At 36.6% G+C, this 16,833-nt stretch overlaps 1 protein-coding gene across 1 annotated transcript in view; it reads left to right on the top strand.

The window, feature by feature from the left end:
- The window catches only part of Ipmk (inositol polyphosphate multikinase), a 54,309-nt gene that overhangs the window by 15,473 nt on the left and 22,003 nt on the right, over nt 1–16,833 (top strand). Inside the window, exon 3 of the mRNA XM_047552462.1 lies at nt 15,867–15,963. Within this exon, the coding sequence (XP_047408418.1) occupies nt 15,867–15,963 (97 nt within the window). The remainder of the gene's footprint in view (nt 1–15,866; nt 15,964–16,833) is intronic.

The raw sequence follows: 16,833 nt of genomic DNA, 5'->3' as shown, positions 1-16,833 counted from the left end.
TGAAAAACACTTAACTGAGAGTATTTATAGTTGTCAGATAGGCCAATTTAAATAAGTGTTTTAACTACAAACTTTTTAAAAAAATGCTAATTTGCATTGTGAATCTCTAAAGGAGAGGGGAAGGATGCATGCTTAGCATCTAATTGACCATATTGACTGAGAATTTTTTTTTAGTACATTCATAATATTCCGTGACCACCACCTGTCTCTAATTCCAAAACATTTTCATCATCCAGAAGAAAACCATTTACTTGTTAAGCTATGATGCTGCATTATTCCCTCTCCCCAGCCCCTTAAACTGTTAATCTGCTTAAACCACTAATGAGCTTGTCTGTTCATAGCTTTCATATAAATGGAGTTATACAAAATGTGACCTTTTTTTCCTTAGCTTTTATTTTCTGTAATGTTTTTAACATACATCAGTGCTTCATTCATTTTTATAGCTGAATAACATTCCATCATGCATACATACTACATTTTGCTTACCCATCCACTTCTGTGGACATTTGTGTTGTTTCACCTTTTGGCTTTTGTTAATAGTGATGAATATTTGTGTACAACTATTTCAGTACTTATTTCTACTTTTGGGTTATACTTAGAAATGGAAATATTAGGTTATTTGGTAATTCTGATTTTTTGAGAAACTGTCAAACTGTTTCTAAAGTGGCTGGGCTATTTTGTATCCTTTCCAGCACTGTATGAATGTTCCAGTTGTTTTACATCCTCACCAACGTTTCTTATTTTTTAAGTGGCATCCTAGTGATTATAAAATGTTACAACTGATTTTGATCAGTTGATTATGAATGTAACAGAGAAATGCTTAAAGGAATTCTGCAGGTAATGAAGGGTGAATTTGGAATCAAGAGGCTGATACTGGTACAGACTGGTTTGTAAGTTCTCAATTCTATTCCATTGATCTAGATATCAGTCCATACTCTTATTATAGCTGTGTAATAAATTTTGAAATCGGAAAATATGAGTCCTTCAGCTTTGTTCGTTTTGAAAATTGTTTTGGCTGTTCTGGGTTCTTTGAATTTTTGTTTACATTTTAGAATCAGCTTGTCAGTTTCTGCCAAAAAAGCCAGCTGAACTTTTTTTTTATGAACTTATTACATCAGTTTGGGAAATATTGTGGCTTTATCCTTTATTCTTTTAATATTACATATTGTGTTGATTGAATTTTACATATCGAGTCAACTTTTCATTCTAGCAGTAAATTGTAATTCTTTTTATATAGTCAGTGACTTTGGTTTGTTAGTATTTTGTTGAGGTATTTTATGTTTATTCATAAGGGATGTTGGTCTGCATTTTTTTTTTTATACTGTTGTATATGATTTTTGAAGAATTCCTCTAACTTTAAAAGAACTCAGCTTGAAATAACAAATAATTTTAGAATCACTTGAAAATTCTTTAAATGATGAAACACTGTAAAACCATTCTGCCAGTTACCAATTTTTTGCCTTTCAGTTCCAAATTCATCCATCATTACCTCCTCTGTGATTACAAGCTTAATCCCCTGTAAGCATTTCTCCTTCACAATGAGATCATTGTTAAACATCCTCAGAAGGCATCAAAGATATTGCAGGAGAGATTTTTGATGAATCTCTCTGCTGTCTCATTGGTCAGCAGTATAGGTGAGGGTTTCCTGCCACAGCTGCATATCTGGAAATACAGATCCTCTGTGACCACAGAGCCCTGGCTCAACCTGGTTATCACCTTGTGGCCTTCCCAGCACAGAGGGCTTCCTGTGTATGAATTGGTGCCCTGACTCCTTCATAGTCATCTCCTCTTCATATTTGTCTCCTGCCACCATCCTGGGATAGATCTCAGTCATTCTAGATCTCCTTCCTGTTATGGCACACCAGCTGTCTTTTGGGCTCATGTTGTTGGTCACTCCCTGTGTGGTTGCTTCAAGCATGCCCGGTTGTGGGCCAGCTCTGGGGTCGGTTAACCAAGTGGACTTCTCTGCTATCCATTGGGCTTCAATTTTGCCTTCTCCAATGAGGTCTGGATATCTATGCACACTTTATTATTATAGCTGTTTAGTAAGTTTTTAAATTGAGAAATATGAGTCTTTCAACTTTGTTCTTTTTGAAAGTTGTTTTGTTTCTTTTGGGTTCCTTGTATTTTGGTTTGCATGGAAGTGAATGAGGCCTGCTTAGGAAACAGGCTCACTTTCTGAGTATATTCTTCTTAAGCCATAGAGTATCTTAGAGAATTCTTGTTACATCTTCTGGTTGCTTTCTTTAGTTCTTAGTAATTCTTTATATTAAATGTGCTTTGCTTAAATCACTGAGGGTTTCTTTTTCCTTATCACCCTCAGAATGATGCATGTTCTCTATGGGGAACTTTATCAGTTGTGCAATTTATGAAATGCTTATTTTAACTCACTGTGGTATGTAAATATATTTGAATAGAAAACCCATGTGCATTTATGTGTGCTTTCTTTCTTTCTTTCCTCTTTTTTTTTGGACAGGGGAGTGAATATTGAATATTGAGAGTTGAACCCAGGAGCACTTTGCCACTTAACCTACATTCTGAGCCCTACTTTGTTTTGAGAGAGGATCTTGCTGAGTTGCTGAGGGTCTAAGGTTTTTTTTTTTTTTTTTTAATTTATTTTTATTGTAAACAAATGGGATACATGTTGTTTCTGTTTGTACATGGAGTAACAGCATATCATTTGCATGTTCATACATTTACATAGAGTAATGATGTTTGATTCATTCGGTTATTTTTTTCTTTCCCCCCACCCCTCCCACCTCTCTTTTCACTCTATACGGTCCCTCCTTCCTCCATTCTTGCCCTTCCACCCCCCATTACATGTCATCATCTGCTTATCAGTGAGATCATTTGTCTTTTGGATTTTTGAGATTGGCTTATCTCACTTAACATGATATTCTCCAATTTCATCCATTTGCCTGCAAATGCCATAATTTTATTATTATTTATAGCTGACTAATATTCCATTGTATATATATACCATAGTTTCTTTATCCATTCATCAATTGAAGGACATCTAGGTTGGTTCCACAATCTGGCTATTGTGAATTGAGCAGCTATGAACATTGATGTGGCTGTATCTCTGTAGTATGCTGATTTTAAGTCCTTTGGGTATAGGCCGAGGAGTGGGATAGCTGGGTCAAAAAGGTCCATTCCAAGTTTTCTAAGGAATCTCCACACTGCTTTCCAGAGTGGCTGCACTAATTTGTATCCCCACCAGCAATGTATGAGTGTACCTTTTTCCCCACATCCTCTGCAACACCTATTGTTGCTTGAATTCTTGATAATCGCCATTCTAATTGGGGTGAGATGGAATCTTAGTGTAGTTTTGATTTGCATTTCTCTTATTACTAAAGATGTTGAACATTTTTTCATATGTTTATTGATTGCTTGTAGATCTTCTGTGAAGGGTCTAAGGTTTTTGTTTGCTTGTTTTGTTTTTTGCTTGCTCATAATGGTTTTTATTTGCACTGAATGCTTTATATAACAGCTTGGTAATTTTTTTCATTGGGAGTGCTTCCATTGATCCTATATTAAATATCTTGCCAGTATCTCTTAACCAATTAAAGTTCTCTTAAGTTTAGGGTCCATCTAGCAGGAGAAGATATCAGAAGTTTAATAGATAATAATGAAAGAACTAGGTGGGTACTTTCATTTGTTATGACTGTCAGAACAAAGTAACACAGATTGGTTACACAGATATTTGCTTCTACATTTCTGGAACCTAGAAGTCTCCGATCAGGGTGTTATTATCAGTACTGGTTTCTTTGAGGTTCTCTCTCCTTGTCTTGTAGATGACTGTTTTTTCTGATGGTCTTCCCTGTGTGTGTTCCCTGTTCTTTATAGAACATAATTATAACAACTTAGGGACCATGCTAATAACTTCATTTAATCTTTTTTTTTTTTTTGCAGTGCTGGAGATCGAACCCAGGGCTTTGTGCTTGCAAGGCAAGCACTCTACTGACTGAGCTATCTCCCCAGCCCTTCATTTAATCTTAATGACTTTGTTTTTCTTTCCCAGTTCTGGGGACCAAATCCAGGGTCTCACCACTGCCAGGCAAGCAGCCTACCCTGAGCCACATTCCCAGTTCCCTTTAATTAACTCTTAAAAGACTGTCACTATCTGAAGTATTGGGGGTTGGGGTTAGGGCATATTAATTTTTGTGAAACACAATTCACCCTATAACAGTTGGTTGGATTCCTGTAAAGTTAAAAAAAAAATTTTTTTTTTCCTTTTGTGTAAAGTGACATATTACTGGAGCATAGGCTTCAGAATTGCACAAATTTGTGTTCTAATTTCAGTTCTAACATTTAGTTGTATGACTATGAACCATGACTGATTTTCTCCAAGTTTTATCATCCCATGGAGATATTAGTACTTAATTTATAAGTTCCAGTGAGACTTAGAGGGAATATAGTAATCTAGATATCATGCTTGAATAATGGTGCTACATTCTTGTTCCACTTAATGCACGCATTTCTTACTTAGTATACAGTATTTTTCAAGGCTGTTTTTGTGGAGAGGGAATAATGTATTTTCTTTTCCTTTCAGTCTCTGGCAAATGGAATTCAATTATAACATAGACTTTCTAGAAATTTGTCATAATGAGATATTACCTGTATAAATATGTATGCTCACTTGTAAATTTATTTGCATTTTAGACTTACCTTAAAGCAAAGAATTTCCCTTCCCCCAATCAAACAGTTTAAGAGTAATATATTTACTTCTCAGCCTGGAATATACAAGTAGACTTAATAACCATTAAATTTGTATGGAATTGTAATTTTGAGGATGCATGAGATGAAGACCCTTGAATTAAAAATTGTATTATGTCTGGGATATTAGGTCATAAGTTTGAGTATTGGGGTTTTTTTTGCAGGGGGTTCTAGTATTAGGCCTTTGTATAGTGAGAATAGGTGAGTATGTGTATATATTTGGACAGCCATACTTTGTATATTCTTTTGAACAAACCTGATGTATAGTATTCTGTGCTGTGTTTTTCTAAGTACACTTGTTTATGTTGTACCAAATTACAGGTTTTGACTTGCAAAATGTGGTTACTATTCTGTATATATTCTATATTCAGGCATTTGGAGAATCTGTTATCAGGTGTATTCACATTTCATCACTGTAGCGAAATACCTGAGATAATAAAATTTTAAGGAGAAAAGGTTTATTATGACTCACAGTTTTAGAGGTATCAGTACATGATTGATTGACTCTGTTCCTTAGGGCCTGTGATGAGGCAACAAATCATGTTCCTATGGTGGAACAAAGCCTCTCACCCCTGCCCAGAAAGCAAAGTGGAAAAAAAAAAAAGTATGTAAAGAGACTGGGGTCCCACAGTCACCTTCAAGGGTATGCCCCCAATTACCTAAGGGCCTCCTACTATACCCTACCTCCTGAAGGTTCTCCCAGCTCCCTATTGTACCAAGCTGGAGACTAAGCCTTTAACACATAGTACTTTGGGGGATATTTAGCATTCAAACTGTAGAATCAGGCACCTCCAATTTCCTTATTTGTTTTAAATGCAGAGTATATAGTGTGATGGTTCAGAGTTGAGGCAGTAAGTCTTTTTTCTTTCAGTTAGTTTCACCACTTAAAATTTGTGTGAATTTTAGTGAATTGATTACTAACTCTCTGTTTCCGTACAGTAATAGCTAATAACATGTACTGAATATGCCAAGGTCTATTCTAAGCATTACCTTACAAAATCACCACAACCAGTGATTTTCAAATGTTTTTGACTTTATTCTCATCATTATAAATAAAACTAAATAATACATTAGTGTTTAGAATAAAAATTATTAGTATGACTATAACCCCAGCAACTTAGTCCCACTCACGACCTGCATGGGGAGGGAGTGGGTAACTGTTAGAGGTGTGGGCTGGCTGTGAAATAAAGGCTATGAAAGTAGTATTACAGAATAAACACAGAAGATCAGAAGTATATTAAAAGTGAGGGCCAGATGGGTAGATCAGACCTGATGGGTCTGACCCTAACAAAGAGAAAAATCTGAGCTTGCTTTATTTATAGTGGTATAGACCAATGGTGATCAGTAGGAGCTCCTTCAGAAAAAAACAAGATATGAGTGGAGGAAAAACAGGTTGTGTGGTGCTTGTCAGGTTATGCCCATCTCCCTATGACTGTGTTTGAACCTGGGGTTGTGAGCTAAGGCATGGCACCAGCATGATCTGGGCTTTCTTGAACCAGGGAATTTTACCCAGTAGTTGCCAAAAAAGCAGCTTCCCTGCATTAATGGCACAAATAATAGCCACAGTTAATACACGACTCCTGGCCGCTTGGGAGGCTGAAGCAGGAGGATGGGTGAATTCAAAGCCAGTTTCAGTAATTTAGTGAGGCTCTAAGAAACTTAGGAAGACTCTGTCTCAAAATAAAAATATAAAAATGGACTGGGGATGTGGCTCAGTAGTTAAGTGCCCCTGGGTTCAATCCCTGGTACCAAAAAGAATAATGAAAGAAAAGAAAAAAAGTCTAAAGTCTCCTGTGATCTTCAAGGGAGATTCTTAGTTATGAGCTCCTGTAAAAATAAAAAAGTTACATACTCGCAAGATACATTGGCACAGGGTAAACATACTCATTCTAAAAGAGAAGAAAAGGAAAGTAGGAGGAATCAGACCAAAGCAAGACAGAAAACCAGTGGGGCAGATATTAAATTTTAAGCTCCTTGTCTGGCATCCTGGGCACACTGTGGCAGGAGGTGGGCCCCCAAGGGCTCGAACAGGCTCACCCTTATGTTCTTGCTGGCTGCAACATCCATGACTGTTCTCCTGGGCTGACTTTCTTTACTGCCTGCAGCTTCCTTCGGCAGGAAGTCCATGTTCTTGGCACCTTCCTGGGGTCTCTTACAACTTCAGTTTCTTTCTCACAGTTACATGTATCACCCTGTTGGGCAGCTTACAGGGACTGACTTTACATACTGCCTGGCCTTGTAGGCTTTCCTTTGAAAAAAAGGTGAAAGCTTTTGTGATGTTATGACACTTGTGTTCTAGCTGCTTATAAAAATAGCATTACATGGAAAACACCAGTGTCTGCTGCCAGCACAAGCAGTGCCTGGGCCTGATTGAACCATGACTGCACTGGTTCTGAGTTCCTTGTCAGCTGAAATCAGTGCTGGTAGAAAGATAACAAGGTCGTCCTGGGTGGGCAGAATGTCCCAGAGCGCTCTTTTTAAAAGACTCCACCCTAGAAAGTCTGAATCAGTTTTCACTTTTACACCTTTGAGCCTGTGATGGGTTTGTTCCTACAAGGCATTTTCTGGTACCTATGTGAAATAACCTGGCTTCTTTTTTAATGGCCTTAATTTATTCATCATCCTTGACCACACACACCTTTAACCTATTGTCCCATCATCCTAGATGTACAATACCTATAAAAGCTTAAATATAGTATATTATATAGTATATTATATAATTACATTATAACTATAATATTAATTACATATATATATATATATGTAAACCCTGGATTATGATTTCTAACATATTTTAATATACCTGTGTGAATTTCATTGAAATATTTGTAGAATTAAAAACTTGGAACTGATTAAACATTCTCCTTTTTTTGACAAACTGTTTTTCAATCTGTCTCCTTTTACTTTTTGCTTCCAGTTCTCAATGCAAATCTAGCAGAATATCAGTGATACCCATGTTGCAGACTGAGTGCTTTGTTGCCTTGAAATTTTCTCACCACATAAACTAGTCTGTCCTGTTTAGGGTCAGTCTCCCACAACATCGTGCATAGTGCAGCCTTTTTTTTTTTTTTTTTTTTTTTTTTGCCACAATGTAACAAGAATGGCCTCCAGTTCAGTATCCGGTGGAGTCCACATTCCTATCACCCTAGCCTTTACTGTCCACATTTCTGTCAGCATTTGGGTCTTCTGAGCAATTTTTCCTCTGTCTTCCCTTCCTTCTTTCCTGGGATTGGATAGATTTTTTTAAACTACTAATTCAGTTGCTTCACAGTTTTCATATTTGTAATAGTAAAATGTAGTTTTATTTTATTTTATTTTATTTTTTCAAAATTGCCCACTTGGTAAAGTTCTTCATAGTATTAAGAAAGATATCTGTGCTGTATCTAGTATGAGTTCTTTTTCAGTTCTAATGTTGTGTTTGCTGCATCTTTCTTGATCATTTGGTTGATAGCATACTTGGAGTGCAGCGTGTGGAAAGGAGAGAAGGAAGCCATGATATTTCACTGTTCAGTATTTAGAATTTTATTTACTCCTCATGCTTCAGTATAGTACTCTGCTCTCAGCTGTGCCTTGTGCCTGAGTTTGGAGATCCTTTGGTTTAGGTCATGAGAGTGAAACTCAGGTGCCACTACTTAGCATAGTACTTTTTTTTTTTAATTTATTTTTATTGTAAACAAATGGGATACGTGTTGTTTCTGTTTGTACATGGAGTAACAGCATACCATTTGCGTAATCATACATTGACATAGGGTAATGACGTTTGATTCATTCTGTTATTTTTTCCTCCCCCCCACCCCTCCCACCCCTCTTTTCCCTCTATACAGTTCCTCCTTCCTCCATTCTTGCCCCCCTCCCACCCCCCATTATGTGTCATCATCTGCTTATCAGTGAGATCATTTGCCATTTGGATTTTTGAGATTGGCTTATCTCACTTAGCATGATATTCTCCAGTTTCATCCATTTGCCTACAAATGCTATAATTTTATTATTCTTTATAGCTGAGTAATATTCCATTGTATATATATATACCAGTTTCTTTATCCATTCATCAATTGAAGGGCATCTAGGTTGGTTCCACAATCTGACTATTGTGAGTTGAGCAGTTTATGAACATTGATGTGGCTGTATCTCTGTAGTATGCTGATTTTAAGTCCTTTGGGTATAGGCCGAGGAGTGGGATAGCTGGGTCAAATGGTAGGTCCATTCCAAGTTTTCTAAGGAATCTCCACACTGCTTTCCAGAGTGGCTGCACTAATTTGTATCCCCACCAGCAATGTATGAATGTACCTTTTTCCCCACATCCTCTGCAACACCTATTGTTGCTTGAATTCTTGATAATCGCCATTCTAATTGGGGTGAGATGGAATCTTAGTGTAGTTTTGATTTGCATTTCTCTTATTACTAAAGATGGTGAACATTTTTTCATGTGTTTGTTAATTGCTTGTGGATCTTCTGTAAAGTGTCTGTTCATGTCCTTAGCCCATTTGTTGATTGGGTTATTTGTATTCTTCGTGTAGAGTTTTTTGAGTTCTTTATAGAACTCAAAATTAGTGCTCTATCTGAAGTATGAGTGGCAAAGATTTTCTCCCACTCTGTAGGCTCTCTCTTCGCGTTGCTGATAGTTTCCTTTGCTGAGAGAAAGCTATTTAGTTTGAATCTATCCCAGTTATTGATTCTTGCTTTTATTTCTTGTGCTATGGGAGTCCTGTTAAGAAAGTCTGATCCCAAGCCAACAAGTTGAAGATTTGGACCTACTTTTTCTTCTATAAGATACAGGGTCTCTGGTCTGATTTCAAGGTCCTTGATCCATTGTGAGTTGATTTTTGTGCAGGGTGAGAGATAGGGGTTTAGTTTCATTCTGTTGCATATGGATTTCCCAGCACCATTTGTTGAAGAGGCTATCTTTTCTCCATTGCATGTATTTGGCACCTTTGTGTAGTATGAGAAAATTGTATTTATTTGGTTTGTGTTGGTGTCCTTTATTCTGTACTATTGATCTACCTGTCTATTTTGGTGCAATACCATGCTGTTTTTGTTACTGTTGCTTTGTAGTATAGTTGAAGTTCTGGTATTGCGATACCCCCTGTTTCATTCATCCTGCTAAGGATTGCTTTAGCTATTCTGGGTTTCTTATTCTTCCAGATGAATTTCATGATTGCTTGCTCTATTTCTGTGAGGTAAGTCATTGGGATTTTAATTGGAATTGCATTGAATCTGTATAGAACTTTTGGTAGTATGGCCATTTTGACAATATTAGTTCTGCCTATCCAAGAACATGGGAGATCTTTCCATCTTCTAAGGTCTTCCTCAGTTTCTTTCTTCAATGTTTTGTAGTTTTCATTGTAGAGATCTTTTACCTCTTTGGTTAGATTGACGCCCAAGTATTTTATTTTTTTTGAGGCTATTGCAAATGGAGTTGTTTTCCTCATTTCCCTTTCAGATGTTTTATTGCTTGCATATAAAAATGCTTTAGTTTTATGCATGTTGATTGTATAGCCTACTATTTTGCTGAATTCATCAATGAGGTCTAGCAGTTTTCTGGAGGAGTTTTTTGGATCCTCTAAATATAGAATCATGTCATAAGCAAATAGTGACAGCTTAAGTTCTTCTTTTCGTATTCGTATCCCTTTAATTTCTTTAGTCTACCTAGAGTTTCAAGGACAGTGTTGAATAGAAGTGGTGAAAGAGGACATCCTGTCTTGTTCCCGTTTTTAAAGAGAATGGTTTCAGTTTTTTTCCATTAAGAATGATGTTGGCCATGGGCTTAGCATAAATAGCCTTTACAATGTTCAGGTATGTTCCTACTATCCCTATTTTTTCTAGTGTTTTGAGCATGAAGGGGTGTTGTATTTTGTCGAACGCTTTTTCTGCGTCAATTGAAATAACCATATGATTCTTATCCTTAAGTCTATTGACATGAGGGATTACGTTTATTGATTTACAGATGTTAAACCATCCTTGCATTCCAGGGATGAATCGTGGTGCACGATTTTCTTAATGTTTTTGTATATGGTTTGCCAATATTTTGTTAAGGATCCTTGCATCTATATTCATTCAAGGATATTGATCTAAAATTTTCTTTCCTTGATGTGTCTTTTCCTGGTTTGGGTATGAGAGTGATATTAGCTTCATAGAATGAGTTTGGTAGGGTACGCTCCTTTTCTATTTCCTGGAATACTTGGAGAAGTATTGGAATGAGTTCTTCTTTGAAGGTCTTGTAGAACTCGGCTGAGAATCCATCTGGTCCTGGGCTTTTCTTGGATGGTAGGTTTTTAATGGCTTCTTCTATTTCATTGCTTGATGTGGATCTGTTTAAATTGTGTATGTCCTCCTGGTTCAGTTTGGGAGGATCATATGTCTCTAGAAATTTGTCAATGTCTTTGATAGTTTCTATTTTGTTGGAATATAGATTTTCAAAGTAGCTTCTCATTATGTTATGTATCTCAGTGGTGTCTGTCGTGATATTTCCTTTTTCATCACGAAGTTTAGTAATTTGAGTTTTCTTTCTCCTTCTCTTTGTTAGTGTGGCTAAGGGTTTGTCTGTTTTGTTTACTTTTTCAAAGAACCAACATTTTGTTTTGTCAATTTTTTTGAATTGTTTCTTTTGTTTCAATTTCATTGATTTCAGCTCTGATTTTAATTATTTCCTGTCTTCTACTACTTTTGCTGTTGTTCTGTTCTTCTTTTTCTAGGGCTTTGAGCTGTAATGTTAGTCATTTAGCTGTTGACTTTTCATTCTTTTCTGGAATGTGCTCCATGCAATCAGTTTTCCTCTTAGTACCGCTTTCATAGTGTCCCAGAGATTTTGATATTTTGTATTGTCGTTCTCATTGACCTCTAAGAATTTTTTTATCTCTTCCTTGATGTTTTCTGTTATCCATGTTTCATTCAATAGCATATTATTTAGTCTCCAGGTGTTGGAGTAATTTCTGTTTTTTATTTTGTCATTGATTTCTACTCTCAGTCCATTATGATCTGATAGAACCCAAGGCAGTAACTCTATTTTTTTGCATTTCCTAAGTGCTGCTTTGTGGCATAACATATGGTCTATTTTCGGGAAGGTTCCATGTGCTGCTGAGAAGAAAGTGAATCTGCTCATTGATGGATGGCATATTTTATATTTATCTATTAAGTCTAGGTTATTGATTGTGTTATTGAATTCTATGGTTTCTTTGGTTGGTTTTGTTTGGAAGATCTATCTATTGGTGACAGTGATGCATTAAAGACACCCAGAATTATTGTGTTGTGGTCTATTTGATTCCTGAAATTGAGAAGGATTTGTTTGATGTACAGGGATGCACCATTGTTTGGGGCATACATATTTACTATCGTTATGTCTTCCTGATTTATGGTTCCCTTAAGCAGTGTGAAATGTCCTTCTTTATCCCTTCTGACTAACTTTGACTTGAAGTCCACTTTACCTGATATAAGGATGGAAACCCCCACTTTTTTGCTGAGTCCATGTGCGTGGTAGGTTTTTTCCCATCCTTTCACCTTTAGTCTGTGGATGTCTTTTTCTATGAGATGAGTCTCTTGCAGGCAGCATATTGTTGGGTCTTTCTTTTTAATCCATTCTGCCAGTCTATGTCTTTTGATTGATGAGTTTAGGCCATTAACGTTCAGGGTTATTATTGAGATATGATTTGTATTCCTAGTAATTTGGGCTTATTTTTGGTTTTTAATTTGGTTTGGTTTCTCCTTTGAGTGGTTTTTCTCTAAGGTAGCTCCTCCCTTTGCTGGCCTACATTGTTGTTTTTCATTTCCTCCTCTTGGAATATTTTGTTGAGAACATTCTGTAGCTCAGGCTTTCTATTTGTAAATTCTTTTAACTTTTGTTTATCATGGAAGGATTTTATTTCATCTTCAAATCTGAAGGTTAGTTTTGCTGGCTATAGGATTCTTGGTTGGCAACCATGTTCTTTCAGAGCTTGAAATATGTTGGTCCAGGCCCTTCTAGTTTTTAGAGTCTGGGTTGAGAAGTCTGCTGCTATTTGTATTGGTTTCCCCCTATATGTAATCTGATAGATTTCTCTCGTGGCCTTCAAAATCCTATCTTTATTTTGAATGTTAGGCATTTTCATTATAATGTGCCTTGGTGTGGATCTGTTGTGATTTTGTGCATTTGGTGTTCTGTAAGCCTCTTGTATTTGATTTTCCATTTCATTCTTCAGGTTTGGGAAATTTTCTGATATTATTTCATTGAGTAGGTTGTTCATTCCTTTGGTTTGTATCTCTGTGCCTTCCTCAATCCCAATAATTCTTAAATTTGGTCTTTTCATGATGTCCCATAGTTCTTGGAGATTCTGTTCATGATTTCTTACCATCCACTCTGTTTGGGCAACTTTATTTTCAAGATTAAATATTTTGTCTTCATTGTCTGAGGTTCTGTCTTCCAAGTGGTCTGGTCTTTTGGCGATGCTTTCCATTGAGTTTTTTATTTGGTTTATTATTTCCTTCATTTCAAGGATTTCCGTTTGGTTTTTTTTTTTTGAGAATCTCTATCTCTTTGTTGAAATGATCTTTTGCTTCCTGCAGTTGCTCTTTCAGCTTATTGGTATTATCATTCATTGACTGCATTTGCTCTGTTATCTCATCCTTTGCTTCGCGAATCATCTTAATCATGTATAATCTGAAATCCTTTTCTGACATTTCTTCTACCATACTGTCATTGGATTCTATTAATATAGAATCTAGATTTGTTTGGATCATTTTCTTCCCTTACTTTTTTCATGTACATGTATCTTCCCCTCTAGCAGTGCAGATCTGGGGTATTGCAGATTTCCCCCTATAGGCTTATAGTGGCCCCATAGGTTTCCAAAACCTTTTCTGACAGTGAGCTTCCTCCAGCAGGCGTCTCAGGATGGGATTTGCCCCACCTAAAGATCGGAGCTACGGGCTTCCAGGATTATCCAAGATGGCCGCTCTGGCTTCCAAATGTGTTGGCAAATGGGGAGCTGCAGCTCAGGGTGTGGACGTGGTCAGCTGGAGGTCCTGGAGGTGGGGTGCGGTTGGTCAGGCAGGGGTCCTGGAGGGGTGTGTTTGGTGTGGTTATGGGATGCTGGAGGCCGGGTGCAATCAGTCTGTCTGAGGTCCCGGTGATAGGGCGCAGTCAGTTGATCTGGGAGTCTTGGCGGCAGGGAGCAGTCAGTACATGTGAGGGCCCCAGAGGCAGGGAGTGATTGGTCGGACTGAGGGATCCTGGAGACGGGGCTCAGTCAGTCTGGCCAGGGGTCCTGCGGGGCCTGGCTGTTGTCTCAAAATGGCGGCAGCCACGTGTAATCAAACCTGTAGGTACTGTGACAGTGAACTTCCAGGCAACAGCAGGCAGCTGGTGCTCCACTGTTGGTCAGAGATCAGTTTTCTGACTGTTGTGGGATGATCAGGAGGTGAACCTTGTGTGTTGGGCGATGGATAGGTGTAAGGCAGGCGATGGACAGGCAAGAGACAGGCAAATGGCGGATGATAGGCGCCTGACAGTGAGCAATATGCACTCAAAGAAGGCGTCTCGGTATGCTGGCAGACTGCAGGTGATCACAGCAGACAAATGGGGTAAACCCCAGGGGATCGATTAGCAGAAAAACTGCCTTACCAAGAAACAGATATCCTCTGCTTGAAACCGGAGTTATGGAGTAACAAGGAACGCAGCCTCCCTATAGCCTGCCGTCTTGGATCTGCCCAGCATAGTACTTTTTGGTTCCTCTTAATTTGGGGTAACTGTGAATTTCCTTTTTATTCTTAGGGGCTCAGCTATGCATTTAAAGAAATACTTGTTAAATTTTATTCTACATTTCTACGTAGAAAGACGTCATTTCTGCAACTTTAAAAATACTTAAAGAAAATTAATCTCTCTACTTTTCCATTTCTGTGCCTGAACTAAACTATGAATAGTTTGAAATGTATTTCACAATTCTCTTTTGCTTTTACAGAGATAATATACCAAGGTACATTTGTTTTTTAGTTTTGTGAACATGCAATACCATATTTTTATGTAATACACTTTTTATCTTTTTCACTTATATAAGGATCATGGACTTATTTATTTAGGTCAGTACACAGAGATCTACTTCATTCCTCTATCTTGTAATTAGATATCATGATCTCTGTGGTCTGAAAGTGATTAATATTACTTCTATTCACATTTCAACAGGGGAGGGTGGGTATTTGGTAAATCTGTCATACTTGGTTTTTATTTTCTGTATAATTATGGTATATGCATACCTACTTTGTATGAATATGACATATTATTAAAATTGCTAATTCTGAGCTTTCAAAAGCATTTTACACTGGTAAACTTTCATAGTCTTAGATAACTAGGTAAAAAATAATTGGAGACAGTTCATTGGCTAAAATGTCTTACAAATTGTTATTAAAACAAATACTTTTTTTTTTTTTTTTCCTAGAGAGAAAACTAGAACCTGGGTCTAGGATATCTATAAATCTGTAGTATCTTCTAGAATTATTAAGGGTTATAAATCATTAAATTAAATGAGCAGCAATTAGACTTAAATTGTATTAAAGGATAATTTTTTCTTTTTTTTTAATTAATTGAGCCTTGCGATGCATGCCTGTAGTCCCAACTACTGTTACCCGGAAGACTGAGGCAGAATGATTGAGGATTACAAGTTTGAGACCAGCCTCTAAAACTATCGAGACCAGATCTCAAAAAGAAAAAAAAATAAAAAGAGCTGAGGATGTAACGTAAGGATAAAACACCCTGGGATCCATCCTCAATATCAAAAAAAGAAAAAGAAAGAAAGAAAAGGAAGAGAGGTTGAGACGAATTTATAAGTGGGCACTAAATTCCCTCCTTCCCTGGAGCATGAAGGGGAGTTAATTATTAATTGAACCTCCTCTGGCCAAAATTTATTTATATGTTTATGATCAAGAATTATTTTGCATTTTTTATCAGTTATATACAACTGTGAAATAATTCAAGAAGAGTGAAAGGGTAGTATTAGAGAACCAAGGAAAGTGTGTTCTGTATAACACATAGTTTTTCATTGGAGATACCTAGCAATCTTTTTTCCTTACTCCAAATTTACTTCCAGCTGAAATTCACACCAGATAATTGAGTCAGTAATATGATGTTTGAGAAATGTGCAGAACAATAATAAGAAACTAACCAGTTTTATATTTTTCTTTGTTTTTAGGTTTATGCTGCTGATTGTAGTGATGGTGTTCTTCTAGAGCTACGAAAATATTTGCCAAAATATTATGGCATCTGGTCACCTCCTACTGCACCAAATGGTAATATTTGCTTAAAAATACATCTTTTAGTTTCACTTCATGAGATTGGTTTTCTGAAAAGCTTTATATAAAGAGAAAACTAGTGTGTATTATAAAAATACAGAATATGTATCTTCTTACCAATCTTTCTGCACCTTACTAAACAATGCTTATTAACACTTTTGCTTTACATAACCATTTGCTTAAATGGCACTTACAAGTTAAGTGATTAGACTATTGTTATAGTTGTAACATTTATAGTTATACTGTTGAATGAAAGTATATATACTAGTACTTAATACTGTTTTAATTTATATATGTCCTTCTTTCCTAACTTGTTATATAATTTTTCTTAATATTTTGAGTAATAAAAAAAATTCAAGAAAACTAATTTCTCTGCATGACTTCTCTCTATCCTTTCTTCTTCACCCCTGCCTCACCTTCAGGCTCTAAGTTGCAGTCTTTTCAAAAACACTGCAAAGTTTCTTAGAGGATAAAATAATCTATATTAAGAATTTCATTTTCTTAGTATTAGTTAATACTTGAAGCAATATTTGCCCCTTGAAGGACTTTGTTGGAGCAGGCAGACTTTAACTAAGTGAGCAGTCATTGTTTGAATAGGTTTAAGAATAACGTATAGTATTTTTATTTTTTATTTTTGTTAGTAGAGGATTGCCACAGAGTTGCATCCCTAATCCTTTTCATTTTTTATAGTCTTGTTAAACTGCAAATTTATAGGAATTCAGACATTTTGATTATGCAGGTCTGAGCTTAGTGATATGTTTTGTAAATAAAATCTACAGGTTTTCTGATGTAGATCGTGAGCCACATTTTGAGAGTAGAAAGACAAGGGGACTTCAGTTTGAACTTGTTCCTCTTCTCATTTGTTTT

The sequence above is a fragment of the Sciurus carolinensis genome, chromosome 5 (genome assembly GCF_902686445.1).
Source record: "Sciurus carolinensis chromosome 5, mSciCar1.2, whole genome shotgun sequence".
NCBI classification, from domain to species: domain Eukaryota; kingdom Metazoa; phylum Chordata; class Mammalia; order Rodentia; family Sciuridae; genus Sciurus; species Sciurus carolinensis.
The sequence above is the reverse complement of the archived record's forward strand: the minus strand, read 5'-3'. Positions and strand labels throughout refer to the sequence as shown.